The sequence below is a fragment of the Chaetodon trifascialis genome, chromosome 23, assembly GCF_039877785.1.
Source record: "Chaetodon trifascialis isolate fChaTrf1 chromosome 23, fChaTrf1.hap1, whole genome shotgun sequence".
NCBI classification, from domain to species: domain Eukaryota; kingdom Metazoa; phylum Chordata; class Actinopteri; order Chaetodontiformes; family Chaetodontidae; genus Chaetodon; species Chaetodon trifascialis.
Genome location: NC_092078.1, coordinates 16,612,434 through 16,634,561, shown reverse-complemented (window position 1 = coordinate 16,634,561; position 22,128 = coordinate 16,612,434). Strand labels below are relative to the sequence as shown.

The window sequence follows — 22,128 nt, the reverse complement described above, 5'->3', positions numbered from 1 at the left end:
CACTCTAGATCTCCCCATAATCTCTTATTTACTACACGATGGAGAGAATTACTGGATGAGCTCCAGCATTCCTTTACAACACTGAATGCCCTGAGTGGATTTGGTAGGTGCAGTTGTTGAACTGAGCACAGGTTTTTGGTGAGGGCTGGACAGCTAACACAGGGTGTGTCCTCCATCCATATAGAGGTCTGTTGCAGAGTGGGTATTCAAAGCTAATAAGAAGCGCCTCATCAGGGCTGATCAGCCATTTTTAATTGAATCCATGGAGCGGGACATGCCCAACTTCCACAAGGTAACCTTCACAAGGTAGCTGTTACAGGAAGTCGCCTTCACCAAGCCACGTACTCGTTCTGAGAGAGAAAGCTGAAGACATTTTACAAGATGTGAGAGCGTGTTGCTCTGAACCATTCGCACTGTGTTTTCATCCGTTGCGTTCATTGACTTTTTTAAAAACTTTCCTCCAATTGTTAAAACAGCCATTGGTTAGGATTTCAAAGACATCAGAGTTGCTGCATTCTATTGGCATTAAAGTGTATCGACACATCTTTACATTTGCATTCTGTTGTGTTAGCATTAACTTATATTTGCATTACATTGCCTTGACTTTATGTTTTATTAGTATTTTGCTGACTTGCTGCTTTAGTGTATATTGAAAGAAAATTGGGGATGCAGCCTTTATAAATTACGCCCCAAAGCTCTTGACAACAGTACCTATAGATATCAAGGAAGCAGCTCACAAAACCTTTTAAAAAGCTTTTAAAAAAGCTACAAACATATCTCTTCACTTTAGCCATGAACTAGTTGTGACTTTCCTGATCCTGGCTTGCACTGTGCCTTGCACTGATGCACTGCTGCTTATTATTATTATTATTGGTTTTGTAATGGTTGATAGAATCATCCAAATTCCAACAACCCCAACATTTAATTTCTGATGGTTGCTGGTTTGTGCATTTTCTTTTTTTTTACATTTATTTTTATGAATGCATGACCAGTCACAGTCAGTGTACTGTATATAGAAGTTGAATGGGGTTTGGCTGCCATGTGGTGGAATTAAACCAATGAAAAAGATCCAACTGACAAACAAACCAATTACAAAAAAAAAAAAAAAAAAAGATTGAAAAGCCTTATCTGAACCATATATTGGCTGAATATGGGTGTGCTCGATTTGACTGGCAGTGCTGGAAGTGATTTTGCTGTGATATCTGCTGGAACAATAGAAAGAAGGGGGTAGGGGCTGGGATGGACGGGGATTGGAAATTGGGGGAAGGCTTTCAATTCAGCCAAGTGTGAAGGAGGAGGAGACAAATAGACTTGATGTTGGTAGTTCATGGTATGTCATTCCCCTGAGGAGTCTGCATGTGCTCATACATGCTGTAGAGATGAGGAAACAGAACAACAAGCTGAAAGTTGGAAAAATGGTTTGGTTTTATTTCACAGCAGGCTTTTTAATCTATCATTATGAAGTAAATGTTGACTGCACAATCTGATAGCTGTAGAATAATAACACCATCTGCATTTAGACTGATTCACTGTAAGCCCTGCTTTCACTATGCAGTTCTGTCTGCCACCAGGTACGATTTTCCAGGCAAAATGTAGACTGACTGACAATCTGGTGAGGCTTGGAACATTGCTATCTGTAAATGACTGAACTATTTTTTCAAAATGTTTTCTTCTTCTCCCGCCTCCACCACAATGCCAACCCCTGCTGTAGTTAGGACAATGTCACAAACTTTTTTCTTTTCTTATTTTCAGGTGGTGTCGATCGTTTCTTCATGGACATTTGGAAACAAATGCTGCATCCTGTATTTTTGGTAGTTGTTGGGCTCTGAGTAGGAAGCAGAACTATAAACTCGAGAGTTGTTCTGGAAGACTTGAGGCTTGACTTGTGTTTGCTCATTACTTAAAAACAGTCCTGAGACTTAACTGGGACTTGTGTCAAATTACTTAAGACTTGACTTGAGACTCATAATGAAGGACCTGGGTCTTGACGTTGACTTAACACTTGACCTGGAATTGGATGATTTGAGAGTTGTGCATGTGCAGCCACAGCTGGTAATTGACTGTAGTTTGGAATATGGTCAAGTGCTGTTAGTTGACCAACACTGATCAGTTCTGGGTAACTGAAGTCTGCCTTGTTAGTGTGTGTATATCTGTGTGTTTTCAGATCTTTTTAAAGGAATCCTATTTCATTTGCTGCAGCTGGGCTGAGCTACTCTACTGTATGTATTTGCCATAGAGAAGTGCCAGACCAGATGCCCTTTTTCAAAAAAAGCAGTCCGGGCTGAACGAGGTTGTCTAGCCTGAAATGTCTCCAGTCATTTCGTTTTGCTGTCCTCTCACCAGTGTGGTTAAAGTTAGCGGTGTTACAGAAACAAGAGTGAGTCTCTCAGTTTACCTTGACACATAGATGATCTTGATGACAGCGACTCATGCTGCCACTGTTCAGCAGTTTTGCACAGTGTCAAGTAACACATCTGACACGTAATCGTCAGTGCTGTGCAGAGAACCCTTCAGTCATTTCACCTTCTGCTCTGTGAATCCACCAAAGCACCCACAGCAGAAAAGGAAGTGAAGTGCAGAAAACTTTGAGTACTTTCTGAACCCAGTGGGCTTAAAAAGATTGACATTAATAAGGCCTGTCACATTCAGTGTAGTCAATGAGAGTAATATCCCAGAGTGCCTCAGTCTATACATATGGCAGGCTGCTAACCATCTGTCCTCTCTTTACTGAGGGGAAGCAGCTCAAATGTCTTGTTTCTCTCATGACTTATGTGAGGTGAAGTGAGTTTTGGGCTGCTGCAGACAATTTTTGTATGCATCTACATGTCCAGCAAGGTCTGACAGTACAGAGGTAGCAGCTATTAGCTGACTATACTGTACTGTATAGTCTCTGCTTTTCATTCTAACTCTAATGTCACCACCACTACGTTGCCTTCTGCACTACACTATAATTCAATTCAATTTTATTTGTATAGCGCCAAATCACAACAGAAGTTGTCTCAGGACACTTTCCATATAGAGCTGGTACAGACCAAGCTCTTTTATCTACAAAGAAACCAACAATTCCCCCATGAGCAAGCACTTGGCGACAGTGGCGAGGAAAAACTTCCTTTTAACAGGCAGAAACCTCGAGCAGAACCAGGCTCTGGGTGGGCGGCCATCTGCCTCGACCGGTTGGGTGAGAGAGGAAGAGCAAGAGAGGGAGAGTGAGACAGACAGACAGACAGACAGACAGACAGACAGACAGACAGACAGACAGAGAGACAGACATGCAGTCAGAGAGAGAGAGAGAGAGACAGAGAGACAGACATGCAGTCACAGTAACAGTGACAGTGGATGTAATAACAGCAGTAGCAGTTGCAGTGGATGTCAAGCAGGGCCAAGGCAGGAGATGCAGCTGAAATCCACAATCCAGATTCAGCCACTGTCCATGGGAACCTGCAAGACGACAAAGCACAGAGACTCCGGGGAAGGAGCTAAGTTAGTAACACGCCGTGGTAGGACATGAGAGCGTGCGGATGGAGAGGGACAGAAGGACAGAGGAGCTCGGTGTATCTTTGGATGTCCCCCGACAGTCTAATCCTATAGCAGCATAACTAGGGGCTGGTCCAAGACAAGCCTGAGCCAGCCCTAACTATAAGCTTTATCAAAAAGGAAAGTTTTAAGCCTACTCTTAAATGTAGAGACAGTGTCTGCCTCCCGGACAAAGACTGGAAGATGGTTCCACAGGAGAGGAGCTTGATAGCTAAATGCTCTGACTCCTGTTCTGCTTTTTGAGACTTTAGGAACCATAAGTAGACCTGCATTCTGGGAACGCAGTGTTCGAGTGGGGCAATAAGGTACTATGAGCTCGTTAAGATAAGAAGGTGCCTGGCCATTTATGGCTTTGTAAGTAAGGAGGGGAACTCTTTAAACTCTATTCTAAACTTTACAGGGAGCCAGTGCAAAGTGGCGAGTATTGGAGAAATATGATCTCTCTTCCTGGTTTTTGTCAGAACACGTGCTGCAGCGTTCTGGAGCAACTGGAGAATATTCAGCAACAAATTTGGGCAGCCTGATAGTAAAGAATTGCAATAATCCAGCCTGGAAGTTACGAATGCATGGACTAGTTTTTCTGCATCATTTTGAGACAAAATATGCCTGATTTTTGCGATATTACGTAGGTGAAAAAAGGCAGTCCTTGAAATTTGTTTTACATGGGAGTGAAAGGACATGTCTTGGTCAAAGATGACTCCCAGATTCTTTACAGTGGTGCTGGAGGCCAGCGCAATGCCATCCATAGCTGCTATGTCATCAGAAAGTGACTTTCTAAGATGTTTAGGGCCTACTACTATAACTTCAGTTTTGTCCGAGTTTAGCATCAGAAAATTGCAGGTCATCCAGGTCTTTATGTCATGAAGACATGCTTGTAGTCTAGTTAACTGACTGGTTTCTTCCGGTTTCATTGATAAATATAGCTGGGTATCATCTGCATAGCAATGAAAATTTATTGAGTGCTTCCTGATAATCTTACCTAAAGGAAGCATATATAAGGTGAATAGAATTGGTCCAAGCACAGAACCCTGCGGAACTCCATAGCTGACTTTAGTGAGCACAGAGGAGTCGTCATTAACGCGTACAAACTGAGAGCGATCTGACAGGTAGGATTTAAACCAGCTTAGCGCAGTTCCCTTAATGCCAATGAAATGTTCCAGTGTCTGCAATAGGATGCCATGGTCAGTGGTGTCAAATGCAGCACTAAGATCCAATAAGACTAGTACAGAGACAAATCCTTTATAAGATGCAATTAGAAGGTCATTTGTAACTTTAACCAGTGCTGTCTCTGTGCTATGATGCACTCTAAATCCTGACTGGAAATCCTCAAATAAACTATTATTGTTTAGAAAGTCGCACAGCTGATTGGCAACTGCTTTCTCAAGAGTTTTTGAAAGAAAGGGAAGGTTGGATATCGGTCTATAGTTGGCTAAAACCCCTGGATCAAGAGTAGGCTTTTTCAGTAGCGGTTTTATCACAGCTACTTTAAAGGACTGTGGTACGTAGCCTGTTGATAAAGAGAGATTGATCATGTCTAATACTGAAGAGTCAATTAGAGGTAATACTTCTTTAAACAGCTTAGTCGGGATAGGATCTAAAATACAGGTAGATGATTTTGATGATGAAATTATTGAAATTAGTTGGTGAAGGTCAACAGGAGTAAAACAGTCTAAAACTGCGACAGACTGAGTAACAGTTTCTACGATTTCTGCGTTTGAAGACAAAACAGTACCTGTTAACGGCAGGAGTCGATGAATTCTGTCTCTAATAGTTAGAATTTTATCATTAAAGAAGCTCATGAAGTCATTACTGTTCAGAGCTAAAGGAATACATGGTTCAACAGAATTATGGCTCTCTGTCAGCCTGGCTACAGTGCTGAAGAGAAACCTGGGATTGTTCTTATTTTCCTCTATTAGTGCAGAGTAATAGGCTGCCCTGGCACTGCGGAGGGCTTTCCTGTATATTTTAAGACTGTCTTGCCAGGCGGACCGAAATTCTTCCAAATTGGTAGAACGCCATTTCCTTTCTATTACACATGTTCCTATAAAATGATAAATCTACAAGTTGAAAGGTTTGAGATGCAAGACCACAGCACAAAGAGTAAACACAATGAGGCTGTAAAGGTCGATTAGTGAGTAGATGGGTTTCTGTGTTTGGCTTGATGATGTTCAGTGTCAAAGAAAAAACACTAATATGTTTTTTTTTTAATTCAGTGTACTGAGATTCTTAGGCTCAGGCTCAAGGCCTCAAGTAATAAAAATCCATGAATAAAGACAGGAACAGAGAATCAAAGAGAGTAAAGAGGTTATTACCCAGCAGCCCTCCATGCTGTAGAGCTACATGATGTAACCACTCACGCCAAATCGGCCTCTGAGCACACTTGGGGATACTAGTGTTTGACCTCAGCCTCACTACAAACAGCAGGTATGGAGACAACATCCACCCCCGCCCCCCACTGGCCATCAAAATTCTTTCATTTTGTGGCTCTGACCTCCGTAGCAGCTTGCCTCCCCCAACTTCCTGATTGAAGATTGACCTTTCAGTGGAGGCAGAGGGGTTCACTGGGGATTTGCTGAGATTTGCTGTGGTGTGAGATTGTGTTTATTGGATTGGAGGACTGGGTGGATATGGTTGGAGGCCTTTAAAGGGCCATTCTGTTTTCCTCTGTTTCGACAGTACCCTGGTCCCAGTTGTTCAGCTTTGTATTTTCTGCTGTTATTTTGAGTGTTATGAACTGAATCAGAAACCTCAGGCTTCTGTCTGCAGCTCTTCACCTTTTGCTTTTCAATTGTGCGTGTTGCCAGGTGTGTACTTGTGTGCCCACCACAGCCCACACTGCTACGTTCAAAGGCATTGTCTAGTTGGCCTGGGGCAGAGAGCTCAGGTGCAGAGATAAACAACCAAGGTGGGAATCGAGCAGAGCTCTACGTTAACTATTTCTGCATGTAGCACTGGTGCTGCAGAGGTTGATTTTGTAGCACAGGCCACAAGATTGTAGCACGAGTGTAAAATGTCTGTTACCGAATCGAAAAGCAACTTCAAGTAGTGCAGGTCATCACATAAACAGTCATGTGACTGGCAGAGGACATTAATGTTGCATACAGGACACCATCCAAACCTTTACAAGAAATATTTCGGACAGATATTTTCTTTATTTGATTATAATGAAGGCTGCACGGTGGTGCAGCAGGTAGTGCGCGTGCCTCACAGCAAGAAGGTTGCCGGTTCGATCCCCGGGTCAGGTGGGGCCTTTCTGTGTGAAGTTTGCATGTTCTTCCCGTGCATGCGTGGGTTCTCTCTGGGTACTCCGGCTTCCTCCCACAGACCAAAGACATGCTCATTAGGTTAATTGATGACTCTAAAATTGTCCGTAGGTGTGAGTGTGAGTGTGAATGGTTGTTTGTCCTTGCATGTGGCCCTGCAATCGGCTGGCGACCGGTTCAGGGTGTACCCCGCCTCTCGCCCATTGTAGCTGGGATAGGCTCCAGCCCCCCGCAACCCCGAAAGGGATAGGCGGTATAGATAATGGATGGATGGATGGATTATAATGAAAAAATGCAGAGACATATGAGTCTTGCTATACAAAACATCCATATCTCAGTCAATTTCTATTGTCATACATACAATATCATTTAAATAAAATTCAAATGGATCATATCTATAAATCTGTAAACTGTTTTGTTCTCTTATTAGTGATTGACACAAACATGGGAAGCTGTGCAACAACTAAAAACTAGAATCCACACGTTCAAGTCATTGTCCGCAACATGAGTCTGTGGCCAAACATCAAGTTCTTTGTTGGTTCCTTGCAGGCTTGGTTGGGGTTTTGTTTCTGGTGGATTACACTGCTTCATTTTCTCAACTCTCTCATGGATAGACTATGTACAGTAGATGACGCATCCAGCTTGTAAGATGCGTCTCTGTCGCCACCACATTTCAGCTGGTTCTGACTTATTCAAATAGTAGAAAATGACTTTTGTGCTACTTTTGGATGTTCTAAAGAAAGAAATGCCAAATCCAAGAGTAACATTTCACTGGCATGAAGTTATTTTACAATATTTCACTCTTACAAATATGTTGAATTTGATATATCACAATGAGTTATCCTTATTAAAAGCTAACATAACCATCCTGATACTAAATTAAGCTAATTTCTGTCAGATAAATGAAAAAAAGATTTACATTTTTAGCAAAGGTACATATCAGTATCAGTGGATGATATCTATCCATCATTATCAGTCTTTTTATACTTGTCATGTAAATGACAAGCCAGTTTCCTTGCAGTAAAAAAGGGTATATTCTGTGAAACGAATTACATAAGGTAAGCTCATCTTAAATATTACATTTTATACTATGTACCTGTTGTGCTGTAGATGCTACGAACCTAATGAATATGGTGAAGAAAAATTATACTGATAGGCCCAAGAAGGCCATGACAACATGTTCAAACGCAGTGACGTATTCGTAAATGATTGGTCCAGAAGCTGTGACGGCAACATGATTATTTTCTTTCTTTGGCCTAGTCTTTCTTTCCCTTAATCTTCTGTTTAATCCGTCAGCCTCACATCGCCAGCCTCCTCATCTCCATCTTGATGTTTTTTCAACATCCCTCCCTACACTTTCCCTTTTTTGCCTTTTCCCCCTCCCTCCTCCCCTCGCGGTCCATCTGTGTGTTTGGAGGCATGAAGCCATGAAGCCTTAATGACAGGCTAGCCCACAGTGGTTGGGCTAATCCAGTTTGCTCAACTCTGCAGCGGGGCCCATTCACTGTGCCATACCACCAACATAACCTTTTGTTTCGGCTAATCCCATTGGCACAGCCTTGCCACATGCTACACACACACACACACACACACACACACACACACACACACACACACACACACACACACACACACACACACACACAGGCATCTATACAGATGCGCCTCAATATTATTCTCACCTTTCACGTACAGATGAAGAGTCACACACAGAGAGAGAGACAGGACATCCTGCTAAATTTACTGCTTTGGAGTAAATTGCGAATTTCCATCTGGATTAAGGATGCTTGAGTGACACCTCTTGCTGTGGAACTTGATAAGGCAGTAGTGTGACGGGGCATGAGTTGTATTTAAAAAACAAGCTTTTGTTTAATTTCCTTGTCATTTTTAATCACACCCTGTCAGTCAGCCATCAGTGGATGTTGGTGGTGTCCTCTGCATGTTTTCTATGGTGGATTTACTCTTCTCTTATCAGTCGTCACGCTGGTGTTGAGACAAGGCTTCCCAATTGGATTCTTGATTGAGTATGCTGACCAAATTCAAAGCAGATCCAAAATGGAATTTGGCATTTGGATAATTTCCTTGCCATGAATTAAGCTTGTCATTAGTGTTTACTCATAGGCCATGTGTCAAGCCGACTGAATCATTAATGCCGGGATCAGTCCAATAATGGCCTGATCCGACACTTGTGGAATGTTTGTAATGAAAATGAGCATCGAGTGCAACAGTTGCTCATTTTACCCCAGGTCATCTGTCATTGCTGAAGCCAACAGATACAGCATCTGGGATACCTCAAGGTCCTGCCAAAGAGACTATCATGTCTTATGCCTCAGTGACATTGACCAGGAGGAGCACATACTGTTTTGTTTTATATTGTAGCAATTCAAGATTACATGATTCTACAGATACATTTTTCAGTCATGCAGTGGATATTAAGATTTATTTAAGATTTTTCTCAACATATTGTGCAAACCAAGTTAAACACAGTCCTTCATTATACATCATGTCCTCAAGAAGCACATGTTCAGTGATGGATCCTCTCAAAGACGCCATTCCTTCTGGTCTCCCTGGTTCTAAACATGTTGTTAACAACACTTTTAGACAGTGTGAAGCTATTAGCTGGGCTGTCCCTGAGGGCTTTATGGGAGAACATGCTTTTCCACTCACAGAAAGGGAGGGGACCACAATTAGAGCCCTGGGGAACACCACAATCCCTGTCTTCTTATCAGTATTTAGTGGAAAAAAAACATAACCCAAAATGGGTGTACGCGTACCATCGCTAATTATCCTTATTGCAAAATCTTGAGTTTGCACAAGTATGGTACACAACATTATCTCTCTCTATCCCGTTGATACGATTTTGACTGACCTGGGGGCTCATGAGACAGGTTTTGTCTCTTTCCATGTTTGAGCTACTTTTAGCAATTTTTTTACCACATTCTGAGATCACTGCCAACACTCTAGCAAGTACAGTTTTATCATGTTATTAAAGTTATTAAAATCAAAAAGCCCAAGTTTGATTTTTATAAGTAAAGGTCCACTTGACAAGAACTTAAGAATAAAGGTGCATCTTACCTTATTGAGAGGATACAGATTCAGCATTGTCCCTCCTCTTTCAAGTACTGACGTTTTAAGCATGATCTGTGATACAAGAAACAGAAGCTCCATCAACAGAAAGCACGATTTATTGATAGTGGAGTGAACCTACCATGAAATAAATGTTTCTTTCACTGCTCATGATAGATGAGGAATGCCCAGTGCTCAATGAGGTCAAGTGATATGTGGTGCCACTGACACCTTGTTGGTATGTCACATCTTCATCAAAGCAAGAACGCCGAAAAACTTGCAGCTGTGACGCTGCTTCATTCAGTCAGTTGGAAGTAGTTGACAATCCTGCTACCCCATAACCCAGGCAGCAGTAGTGTGTGTATGTGTTTTGAGTCCTGTTGTTGGGTTCTTGGTTCACATTCCAGAGTTTGTGGGTGTCACCGGGTGAAATTCATAAGAAGCGCCTGTCCTAGAATGAATTAGAGGCCGTTTTCAAATGACAAGGCCTGTCATGCATGTGAGGGCAGCGTTGGAGACTTGACAGCTCACTGAGCAGTGAGAGCAAAAGGGAGAAAGGCCAGTCTATTCATCGGCACAGAAAGATCGCCTTGTTACGCAAGACCTTCCACTGCACCTCGTGTTCTTCCACCCCTTGCTTCTCAGAAGTGACACAGAGGAAAGAAAGACAAGGCAACGCTGTCATCTGTATCTTGGAGATCTTTGTTAGTGTTTTGGTCAGTGCCATTCCTTCAAGTGAAGGAATCGGATGAGAATTTAATCAAATACAATGGAAGGGTCAGAGGATAAGAGCTCTGGTGTGGAGTCTCCTCCACAGCCAGAGGTTACAGACAGTCTAATTGCTGAGACTGACACAGTCAATTAGAGGCGCATCTTATTTTCCACATTAACTACCTGATTTATATTCCAAGCTAGCCTCTTCAATGCTGTTTCATTAGTGTATATTACACTAGTGGGAGTTAGTACATCCATTGCAATTGACTTTTTCAATTCAGACTTTATTTACTATGGTCGCCACATAGAGTTTCCTCATAAAGGAAAGGTTGGTACAATATATTGAGCTACAACTGAGCCTAAAGTCTAAGTGTGCTATGAGATATTTGGAGCACAGAATATTTTCTGTAAGCACATAGGTTATATTCTGTAAAGAAATGATCAGAGATTTAAGCAAAGCAAAGATAAATTTTATTTGAGCAGACAGAATCTGTGCTGTGCTCAGTGAATTTGTGTGTGAGACACACTGGAATACAACTTAGAAATGTTGAGAGTGCTAATAAGTAAAGCTGGGTCAGACAGGTCGCGGCCTTATTGTACTTAATTGAAACTGGCCGATTAGGTGAAGACTCTTGAATGGAGACATCAGAAGATTAACGAAACACATGTATTAATTTCTTAAATCACTCTGAATAACGATGCAAAACTGTAAACATTCAAAATGAACAACATCTTTTTTACATCCCTCCGTATCTGCATTTTTTCTCATTTCATCACACACAACTATCCAATTACATGTGAGATCCTCTCTACTCTACATAGCCACTCTAGTGAAGCACCCTTCCTCTTTAAGGACCAGTACAGGAGTGTGTTTGGTAACAGGGTGCATTTGCTTTATTATTATTGTTCTGACACACTCAATTTTAATGAAATCTGTTATTCTTTGTCTTGACAACCTGCGTTAGAGAGAACATCCACCTCCATCTTGGCAGTTTATTTCTAAACAAAAAGGTTTAGCATGCAGGCAAAAACCGAACATGTGGATAAGAGTAAATTTATGCAAATAAATGTATTGCACATAAATTTTTGTTAAAATTGATTAGCATTTGCATGACGTGTGTGCAGTTTCCTTTCACTGTGCTCAAAATGTCCCATGGCTTGCTCATAATTTAATAATATAACTCCATACTTTGCATTTTATTTCTGTGTGACTGCTCATGCAGATTTAGTCTATTTCTCATCTACATTTTATTACAGGTTGCAATAACAGAGGTTTGAGGTTAGGGGACAGCTGATTGCTCCATTCACACATAAATCAAGCCTTTTCTGAATAACAGGCGGTCTAGGAACTGTCATAGCCACGTTCTGCACTGGTGTAATAATTTACAAATGGTTGGCAGGTAGTGGCCAATTGGAATTGGATGCAGAAGTAATCTCATTGGTTGTTATCCCTTGGGTTTTTTTCTACCCACTGAATCCCTATCAAGTCACCTTCGACCCCTTGTCCTACCAAATGAATCATATTTACCTTTGTCTGACACACACACACACACACACACACACACACACACACACACACACACACACACACACACACACACACACACACACTTGTGTGCGTGCGCATGCTCTGCCTCCCTCATGCATCCTTCACCTGCCATCAGCGTCACCGATTGACAGAAGCAGGCAGGTTTAACACTTACACCACTGTTTCAGCCAATCACAGGACGTAGAAAGAAAGAAACATTTTATAAGAGATCCTAATCCAAACTCTCCCTACAGCATATGTATGTATGGAATGTGTTTGTATGATGTGTAATGGGCTTGTGTTTCTCTGCTCTGCATCCCCTCCAGCAGCCCCCACCCCCACCTCTTGTGTCCTGAGGCTGTGGTGAATAATCACCACCCCACCCTCCTTAACCCCCCCCCCCTTAGCCCCTATCCATTATTCAACACGGCATGGAGGGTAGGGTGTGTATGTGTGCACATAAATGTACCTGAGCATCACCTTCATATGTTTCAAGTATTGTCTGCTTTCAGATATGCATGCTATTTCATTTATATGTGGGAAAGTGTGTGTTAGTGCGTGTACATACAATATTTGTGTGTTCCTGAGCCCTAATATAGGCTGTGATCTGATGAGGCCAAATGTCAGCCTCCCCATGAACATTGCAGGTGAGCTAATCCTCCTGGAGACTTTTTTCATCACGACACAGAGCACTTTGTTTTTTTTACACAGTGAAAGGTTTCAGACAATTATTCAGTCTGCCACCCTCAAAAGCCCTCCCACACAATAATATGAGGAGTATCTCAGACTTGTAAATATTTATAGCCATACTGCTTCAGCTGTGGCGGCACCTGCTGACAGAGACTCCTTACTACATTATATCCTACATAGCACTGGGGGAATGGGAATTCTGAATGGGATTTAAAGAGGAAACAGTGAATCCATATAGTATTATTCTGGAAGGTATTAATATCTCAGATATGATGTGTTTTCACGGGTTAGCAAATTAGCGCCTTCTCTATTGACACATTTACCAACCACACACATTTCTCGTGGTTAGTAAAGGTACAATTCCTGCATCACTTCCTCTTACCTTAGCTGTATTCAGTTAGAAAGTTTAGATTGATGAAAAAAATCAATCTAAACTATCTAAAATCTAAAAAAAAAAAAAAGTATTTTCAAATTGTACATAAGAAACCATCTTCTTGACAAAAGTGCATACTTCAAATACTGATACATAATTCAATCTGACTTCAGTGTGCCTGATTTCACAAACATACTGATTACATCATCACTCCAACCATGAATTTTGAACATAAACAGCAGCTGCAAGTTTAGCATGTGGTGTGCGCACGCACACACACACACACACACACACACACACACACACACACACACACACACACACACACACACACACACACACACACACACACACACACACGCACACACACACTGACCTATGCATACATCCATACTCTCACAATATGGAGATGATGGATTAGAGTGTGTAATTAGCCAGATGTTCCCTCTTAAGTAGATGTTTACTGTCTCAAAGATATTCATCCCTTCATAAACAGACTAGTTCATTCATTCACAAGTGGATATTACAGCATCTTGTTTATCTAAGCTGCACACTGGCTGTGTCATCTTCTACCATTCAAACTGCTGATATCTGTGTGTGCTGGTGTGTGCTATCCATGACATTAGATTATATCTCTCCCTGGTTTTTGGTCTCAGTATCACCCCAGATGCAGCCATAAGCAGATGATGCAACAAGCCTTATAAACCTCATAAATCCTCCGGGGCAGGATGGGTGGTTTTTGATTAACAGGTTGGCTGAACACTAATCTGTTGCTGAGATATGGAAGAGAATTTAGTTTCTTCACTCAGCTCTTACTGTACTCCGGCAGTTTAGTCCATACAGATGAGGGGCTCTCAAGAGACGGATCTACAAAAGAACGGTTTTAGTTTTAGTTCCGAGCACAAATCAAAAAACTGGATCCTACAATTCCCATAATGCAACTCAATAAACTTGGTAAGCAGTCTTGTCTTCAAAGTCCATGCCTCAATTTTGTAACGTGGGCTTTTTTGTAAAAATGTCATGTCTGGAGCTGAAAGCAAACCCCAGTGACATCATCAGGGTCATCCTCTCAGTCACCACAAAGAAACTGTTTTATCAGGCTGAGTCTCACTCCTCATGATCTGTGAACTGATTATGTGTAAGATGCCCTGACTCAAGCTCAAATTCAGAGCTCAGCTGAGAGCTTCACCAGTAACTAAGAACATGCTGCAACTCAGTGAAATCATCCTCTTTGCTCTAGGAAACAACACTCTGTGAGCTAATTACCCTAAAGTAACAGAGGGAATATGAAAAAGAAAAAAACACCAATATCTGTCAAAGAAACACTGTAAGTCAACTTTGGCTACATTTTTCTATATAAGCATACTTTTACACCTCCACACACCTGGCCAGTCACAAGTGGGCGTAATTGACTCTTAGCACAGGAGGTTTGAGATGCTGAAGTGAGGCCTTCATGGCCCGACATCTCAGAGCTTTAGAGAGATTTCTGCTGATATTTTCACCTTCATGACATACAAATACAAGTAAACACAGCTGAGAGAGCTTCAGCCTGGAGCTCAGAGCAATGTTTTGTGTTCAGAAAGTGAGGCCATGTTTACATTATAGCAGAAAACAGAGTAAATGTAAAAACACCTGAGCTCTCTCTCTGTGTGAGGACAAAGCGGCAGGTTGTGTGTCCACATTACCTGTGTGAGCTCACGTGTTTGCGAGTGTGTGTGTTTACACTGTGGCTCGTCCGCCCTCCATTGTCTCTTTATTGTACCATTCTGATTCTAGGTCAGTAGAAAAGACTCCTCTATTTTAGTCCCCATAATCCCCTCTAAGAATGCACACACCCCTCAGTGTGCACACATCCATGCGTGTGTCGTTGTGTGCGTGCCGTGCGTGTTGGCTGCAGTGTGTTAATACCTCCAGCACGTTACACACTAATCCACTCACAGTCGGCAAGACTGTCCTGCACTAGCCTCTTCCCCCCTTTCCCCATCTCACACACATACACACACATTACACACAGCACACGCGCTTCCATCTCGGTTTAGACACTCCGAGTCATACTCACGTTGGATAAATTTCACCCCGGGGTGTTGTGGCCTCTTTGGGAGCACCCATGAGCGCAGGCATGGTGGTTGGAGCAACAGGCCAGGTAAGCTTTGATTGGCAGGCCCGCCTCACGTTCTCTCTGTCAATAACTTGATTTATGGATCATTCGGAGCTTGAGCTGTCGTGTCATGAAACTGTACTGCAGGCGAACTGCTCTGTGTGTTTTTAATGTATAACTTATGGATGTAATGTCCTGGATATCAGATTTAAGCACTTCCCTAAATTGACTCAGTCACTTGTTGGCTAGTGTCTGTGCAGAGCAGACAGCCTGTTGCATACTGTAAAACAACCGTCTTCATCAGTGCTTTGAATTCCGCATTGTTTGAATTTGGTGTAAATTATGCTTTGGTTTTGACTTTGGTATAAATTTGGTGTAAAATTTGATGTACAACTTATTTGGAATTGGTGCGAATTTGGTGCAAAAGTAATGTAGAATTTTATGTAAAGTGTGTAAAGTAAATGTGAAATTTACACCATATAAATATGTGAATTTAATGTAAAATCTTTTGCAAATCTACAATGAATTCGGTATAGATTTTGCATTTGTAGACAAAAACTAATTGTAGAAGAAATTCTGCATAATTTGCAGTAAAACCAAATAGCTTGGTGCACGTCTCAAAGCATAAATGTCTGTATGTGTTTGCTTCATGTACGGCAGAAGACACTTACGTTCATCTGATCTTTTCACAGTCACTTCTAACTGTTTTTTTTTTTAAGTATTTTTACTGAGGTTCGCGGTCTTTTTAGTGAGCAGCTTCGAAGCTCAAAGTTCCTCTCCATGTCCAGCCTTCCCCTTCTAAACACGTCTGTTGAAAGTGTGTTAGATAGTTGCTGTGGTTTCTCCCCTCTCTCTCTCTGCACTCCCTCGGTTTTTAACCCCTAATCCCCCCATAACGAAGGATTCCGTGCTCCATCTTTTCACACTGGATTAAAATCTGAGACACTCATTAGCCAGACAATAGCTATAAAGCTAGTTAAGCAGGTCTTTGCGCCGGTGTGCAACACTTGACTTAAAGAGGTGCTCATAAGACACCATAAGCCCAATGTGACTGCACAGTAAATATTATAATCCAATCATACATTCGCAAAATATTGGGGTGGGGGGAGTACTTAAAGGGCCAAGTCTGTAGTTAATCACATGATACTGAATAGCATGTAAGCTTCTGATGATACAGTTCCAGCTTGTTTATAGAGGCATGCCACCTATTTTGCACATGGAGGTCAGACCTACTGCGCCCATCATTGTTCAGCCTCGTTTGTTCTAGTGAGACTGCGGTCGAGTCCTGACCAACATGCAGTGCTTGTGGACAACGATTATCGGAACTTTTGAGCACATCACATCAATATTTTGAGGTCTAATCGGGGAAATTCAGGGCTAAGCAACAGCTTGTCTTGTCAGTCTGTGGAACTGTTCCATGAGCTAATATTAGCTTAGCATCCAAAGTGAGACTGCAAGCTGTCTACAGGATTAATTTAAATGATCTCATATCTTATCATTTGGGATATAGCAGCAGTTTGGCTTAATCACCATAGTTAGACATCTATATAGTGTAGCAGTCATCACTGAATGTTGTGCCACTGTTGAATATAATCATGACTTCTGAGAGTAATCATGAAGCTGTAATCACAAAATGCGAGCACTTTGGTGTCGTTCTCTATTTCCACTTGCCTTTAGAACATTTTCTTGAGGACCATATTTTTTACCAGTCTTTACGTTGATTGGACTGAGCTTCAATCCCTCTCAAAGGTAACAGTGAGCCCCCTTTTCCCTTCCTCTTCTTGTCTCATACACTGCATTGATCGTACAGAAAGGGTCAAACTAAAAGATGCTATTGGTTGCACTATGGGAAATGTAGGATATATCGTTTTTGAGGCTTGACCCACATTTGGGACTTAAAGTTGATAAATTGACAGTATCATCAGTATTTCCAGCGGTTTGATCAAGCATCTGTTTTATTGAGAAAAAACTCCACCTATGGGCAGACTGCGGTAGCTGTGTGTAACTGTGTGTGCGTGAATATGTGTGTGTTATGAGGCCCGCTCTCCATTTACGTTTTACTATTTGCGCACAGCCCTCTAATGTCAAATTAGAGCAGAAACTGGGACGTGCTAAAGACGTGTGTGTGTGTGTGTGTGTGTGTGTGTGTGTGTGTGTGTGTGTGTGTGTGTGTGTGTGTGTGTGTGTGTGTGTGTGTGTGTGTGTGTGTGTGTGTAAAGATGAATAATGCGTGAAGCAGGGAGGGGAGCAGCGATGGATGATGTCATCAAGGCCTCAGGGGAATTCTGGGACAGCTCATTTGGCTCGGTCGGGCTGGGTGCTGATGGATCGACTCCCCACTACCACACTCTCTCTCTCTCTCTCTCTCTCTCTCTCTCTCTCTCTCTCTCTCTCTCTCTCTCTATTGCTCCCTCGCCCCTTTTGTGTCCACTATCAGTAGAGACAGGGCCACTTGATTGTTCGATTCATGCCATGTGACATTCTGATGTGCTTTCTCTGTAACACACACACAAAAATACGTGTGATCTCATTAGGTGAGGAACAATTGTACTAATGAAACCCAAGGGACTGGGTTATCCAACCCGCGCACACTCACCCCGTGGAGAGGCTCCTCTCTACCTTCCTTCGCTTCACTGTCGCCGTTGACTACGCCCCACACCCTTGTTGCTAGGCAATGGATGATAGAAAGCAGCCACTGTGGAGGGAATGATACCGTGAGGCTGTGCTTCATTTTAAAGCCGCGATGATGGCATTGCATGGTAGTGCTACTCTAACAAAATAATTGAAAATGCAATGTTAATTGTACATTTTCACTCCATTTAAAAGCACATTTAGCTTCTTTGATAAAGCCCTGATGCCTGCGTTCACCCCTAAATATTTTTGATAGTAACAACAGGTCAAACGACTTTTGTGCAAAACTGACTCCTTTCAATAAGTGATCGCAGACTCCCTTTCTGTTGCCAGTTGGTGTTTTTACCTATCCTGCTCCTACTTTGCATGCTCCAGGGATAGAATGGTTTGGCAGTCTGAGCTTCTCTCATCTGGTTTTAGCATCTGAACAGTAATATGACGTTGTTGCAGTCAGTAAATCAAACAAAGAGATTATTAGATCTTCAACTGGAAACAGGGGAAATGACTCTCTAAAAATCAGATGAGTGCTTTCATTTCTTGACCGCGCTGGGCAATGTGAAATATTGTAATCTTGAATAAATGCTGCAATAAAACTATGATCATCTGTATCAACAGCACAAGAGGGAATCATTCCATCATAAAATCTCTGACACATTAAGTAATATTGCAGCTATTGCAGTTCCAGATGTAACATGATTCCTGGTCAGATTAAGCTCTATTTGTCCCTCAGGTTCCATCAGATAATTGGGAGAAGCTGGTAAAGAGCTAAAGTGCTCCATTGTTGTGTGTTGCTGCTAACTGGCTACCAGGACACTGACACACATTACAGCTCAATCTGAGCAGCAGTGCAGTCATTTGGCCGTAACGGCAGGAGCGATACATTATAGACCCTCCCCCCAGGCTTTCTGAACGAGACACCCACACATGCATATAAAATAAATCTAGACACACACACACACACACACGCACACACGCACACACGCACACACACACACACACACATACACACACTATCCCTCACCCTCAGTGGTTTGGATTCCCCCATGCTAACATGTCAGAGGTGAGTGATAGTGTTTAAATGGTTTTGAGGAACAATACATCACACAGACAGACACAATGGGAACAGATAACGCTCAGCGTGTGACATATGTTTGTAATGACTTCAAAATGCAGATTTTGACTGAGGCAGAAGCTCAGCTCTGTTATAATGAATGTGTTAATAATGGTTCATGCTCGTGGTAGAGAGGCTAAGGCGTGGCCAGGTTAGCGGAGCCTCTTTGTCTGCTTTGCACCCAGGGGACACCTCCCTTAAGGGCACCCATGTCTTGGAGAGGAAGCCCCATGTGGGTAGTTGCAGAGATGTTTGTGTTGTGTGTGGTGTCGCTCTGTCTGGTTCATCTGAGGTGTGAGGATAAGTTAACATCATAAGGTGCGAACATGTTCCATTATGTCTATGATACAAGTTGTGCAACGCTAATGCAGAGGTGCTGCTAGAAAGGCATAAAATAAAGAAGGTATTAAGAGAAATTCTTGATTGGAATCTGCTGAAATTAGGTCCAGTGGGGCAAGAGGCATCTCCCCTGACCCCTGGTCAACCTTTGACCTCTTCCCAGTAGGTGCTGTTGTCTGTTTCTGGTGTTTCTCCAGTGTGCCAGCAGAGGATCCTAGGGTGTTGAAATGTTTGTGGTTTCTGAAATAAGGTGATTTAAGGAACAGTATGTTTGAGTAACATCGTGTTGAAACCTTTATTAGCTGTTTTAGTGCTGTTTAGTGCCCATCAGTTAAACTGCAGTAATAGACCCTTTTGAGTATCAGAGATGTCAGTTTTCAAGAACTCATTGTTTTTTATGAGAAAAACAATCACTGTGTTTCTGCTGAGAAATGCAGTTGTCTGGAACTCTGACACCTGGGCATAATTCTGCGTTCATCACAAACCATGGAGCTGATGATAACCACATCTTTTTGTCTTCTCTTCTAGGTAAGTTCAAACGGATGGGGAGCGATGTTGGCACCGGGGCCCTGTTGTAGGTATTGTTGACCTGTTCCTTTAGCGTCCCTGCTGCAGGACACAGCTGCTCCTGCTCCCGATTGTTCCATTGATTTAAACACTTGAATGAGCACATCTCCAGCTGAGAAACAAAACCTGTGTGTGTCTGTGTGTTTGTGTGCTGCACAGTTCTAGTCAAGGCAACCAGATGGCCTCCAGAGCTAATCCACGACTACATCATCATATACACTCAAATCTTTTGTTTGTTCTCACATTGGCAGTCATCACAATTATGTATTGCACCAATCTGACCTACAGTCCCTCAAGAAATCCATGACTTGTACTCAGAGTCAATCTGAACACAGAGTGAGATATTTCTGTTTTTGTGCTTTGGGTTTAGAATTCGCTTGAATCATCTTTTGAAAGCTGCAAAACAAGTGACCTCCTAACATGGTGACATGTTTTCTCCTAATCTTCCCTGTTGGCTACCTCTCGCTCCAGCCTGCTCCAAACCAATTACCTGAGCTAACTGACCCTGAGCCTCGTTGGCTCAGGGGTCAGGGCCAGACCTCAGGCCGTGAAGAGTGTTTGCGTATTGTGCAGGTTGTAAGTCCAAGTTTTGAGCATCGCTAGGAAGGTAGAAGCAGCTGGAGGTCCTTTAATCTCTGAGACCCTCAGCCGATTACTGATATAATACACACCATCTCTGTCAGTGAAGATCTGGATGAGATTAGTAACCAGGCACCTGCTTTTCTTCCTCTACTGTAGGTCACACCAGAGCTTGCACTGACAAAGCACAAAACACACCATTATTCTGTTACTGAAACTTCACCTGTGAGTCTTTCAATAGAAACAAACGGGCTTTATGTGCTGTGAGATCTGGAGGCTTTGAATAGAACCTTCTGTAAGAAACAGTTCAGAAAAGTGCTTTGGATATCATCACTTAGTCTCTACATAAAGCAATATTCTACCGTGTAAACTCCTCATTCATTTACAATTGTTGACGCCTTCACATTCACATTCATGCTGCATGCTGAGCGTCATTGCTTCAGCACCGTTTGTGGTAAATCATTGTTTTATTGCCACTCTTTGTCCATATAATGACTACCAGTGGGTTGGAAGAGAAGTGGCCATACTTTCTTGCCTCTACAGGCAATATGTTAAAATGGAAAAACACTTTGAGGTGCAAAGCAAGGCAAAATGCACAATTGCTTGGTGTAAATCCCTCAGGGTCAAACAACTCGTCCTAATATCTATGTGCCAACAACTCTGCATACTAACTGTTACAGACTGATCTTATCTCTGCATTTGGATTTTCTTATATAATAAAGGGAAACTCATTTGTGGTAGGAGGAAGTGATGTTCAGTTGTAATGATAAGGACAGGTAGTCTGTATATAGGAGGCCTCAGAAATGTATTGATGCAACATTTTTGACCTGTGAAGTCTTTTTAACCAACTATCCTGAGCACCTTACATTTGGGACCAGTAGGAAACAGAGGAATAAAGGATGTCAGCCACAAGCTGTAATGAGGTGGCAAGGCGGCATCACGTCATTTGAGTGTTTGCCTCACAAAGAAGACCTTGAAGATCAAATGTGTCTCCATTAACTTATTAGGACGCTGTCAGCATTCACTTTGCGGACTACATGTGCTTTTCCTTTGTTTGCTGCTTCCGTCCCGCACCTGTAGCTTGCTGAGGTTGGATCGTCTCACCATCCACCTTTTTTTTTTTTTATGTTGGGTCAGGCCATGAGGTGGCGCCATTGTTTTAAAAAGCAAAAGGGGTGAGGCCTTGGAAAGGAACACATTGCAGTCTATGTCTTCATAGAATGTTAAGCGACGACTTGGATGTTTGGGTGGATTATTTGGTGCTGGATGTCAGTGTAGTGCTCTTCTCTTCTTGTGTGACTGTTTCTGTGTGATTCATATGAATACGTGATTGTTGGCTGAATATGGTGCATGTTTTTCTGCTTGAACTGAGACATTGGTGCTGATAGTGCCTGTGAATACATACTGCTGCATTCCTGCAAAGCGCTTCTTGACCAGGAATGTTTAGCTCTAGAAATACTAGGTGGTAATACTGGTTGGGTATCCTTTGCTACCCTTCACTGGTGCGGCATCGTACTTTCAGCACCATGGACAGGGATTGTGTGACGAGCAGTGCTGAGGTGAGCCCTCTGTCATAGCCACTGCTTCTGTTTCTGCCTTCAACTATAGGATACATTATGTTTCAGCTCACGCCAT

The 22,128-nt window shown here is 42.4% G+C and overlaps 1 protein-coding gene across 4 annotated transcripts in view; it reads left to right on the top strand.

Moving 5' to 3' along the window:
• ank2b (ankyrin 2b, neuronal) overlaps positions 1 to 22,128 on the top strand; it is a 189,914-nt gene that overhangs the window by 68,235 nt on the left and 99,551 nt on the right. The window contains exon 1 of one of the 4 annotated variants that reach the window (XM_070992838.1): positions 15,194 to 15,311. The exons of the other annotated variants lie outside the window; for them this stretch is intronic. Within the exon in view, the coding sequence (XP_070848939.1) occupies positions 15,276 to 15,311 (36 nt within the window). The 5' untranslated portion in view covers positions 15,194 to 15,275. Of the gene's footprint in view, positions 1 to 15,193; positions 15,312 to 22,128 lie in introns of those variants that run through there. 4 annotated transcript variants of the gene reach the window in all.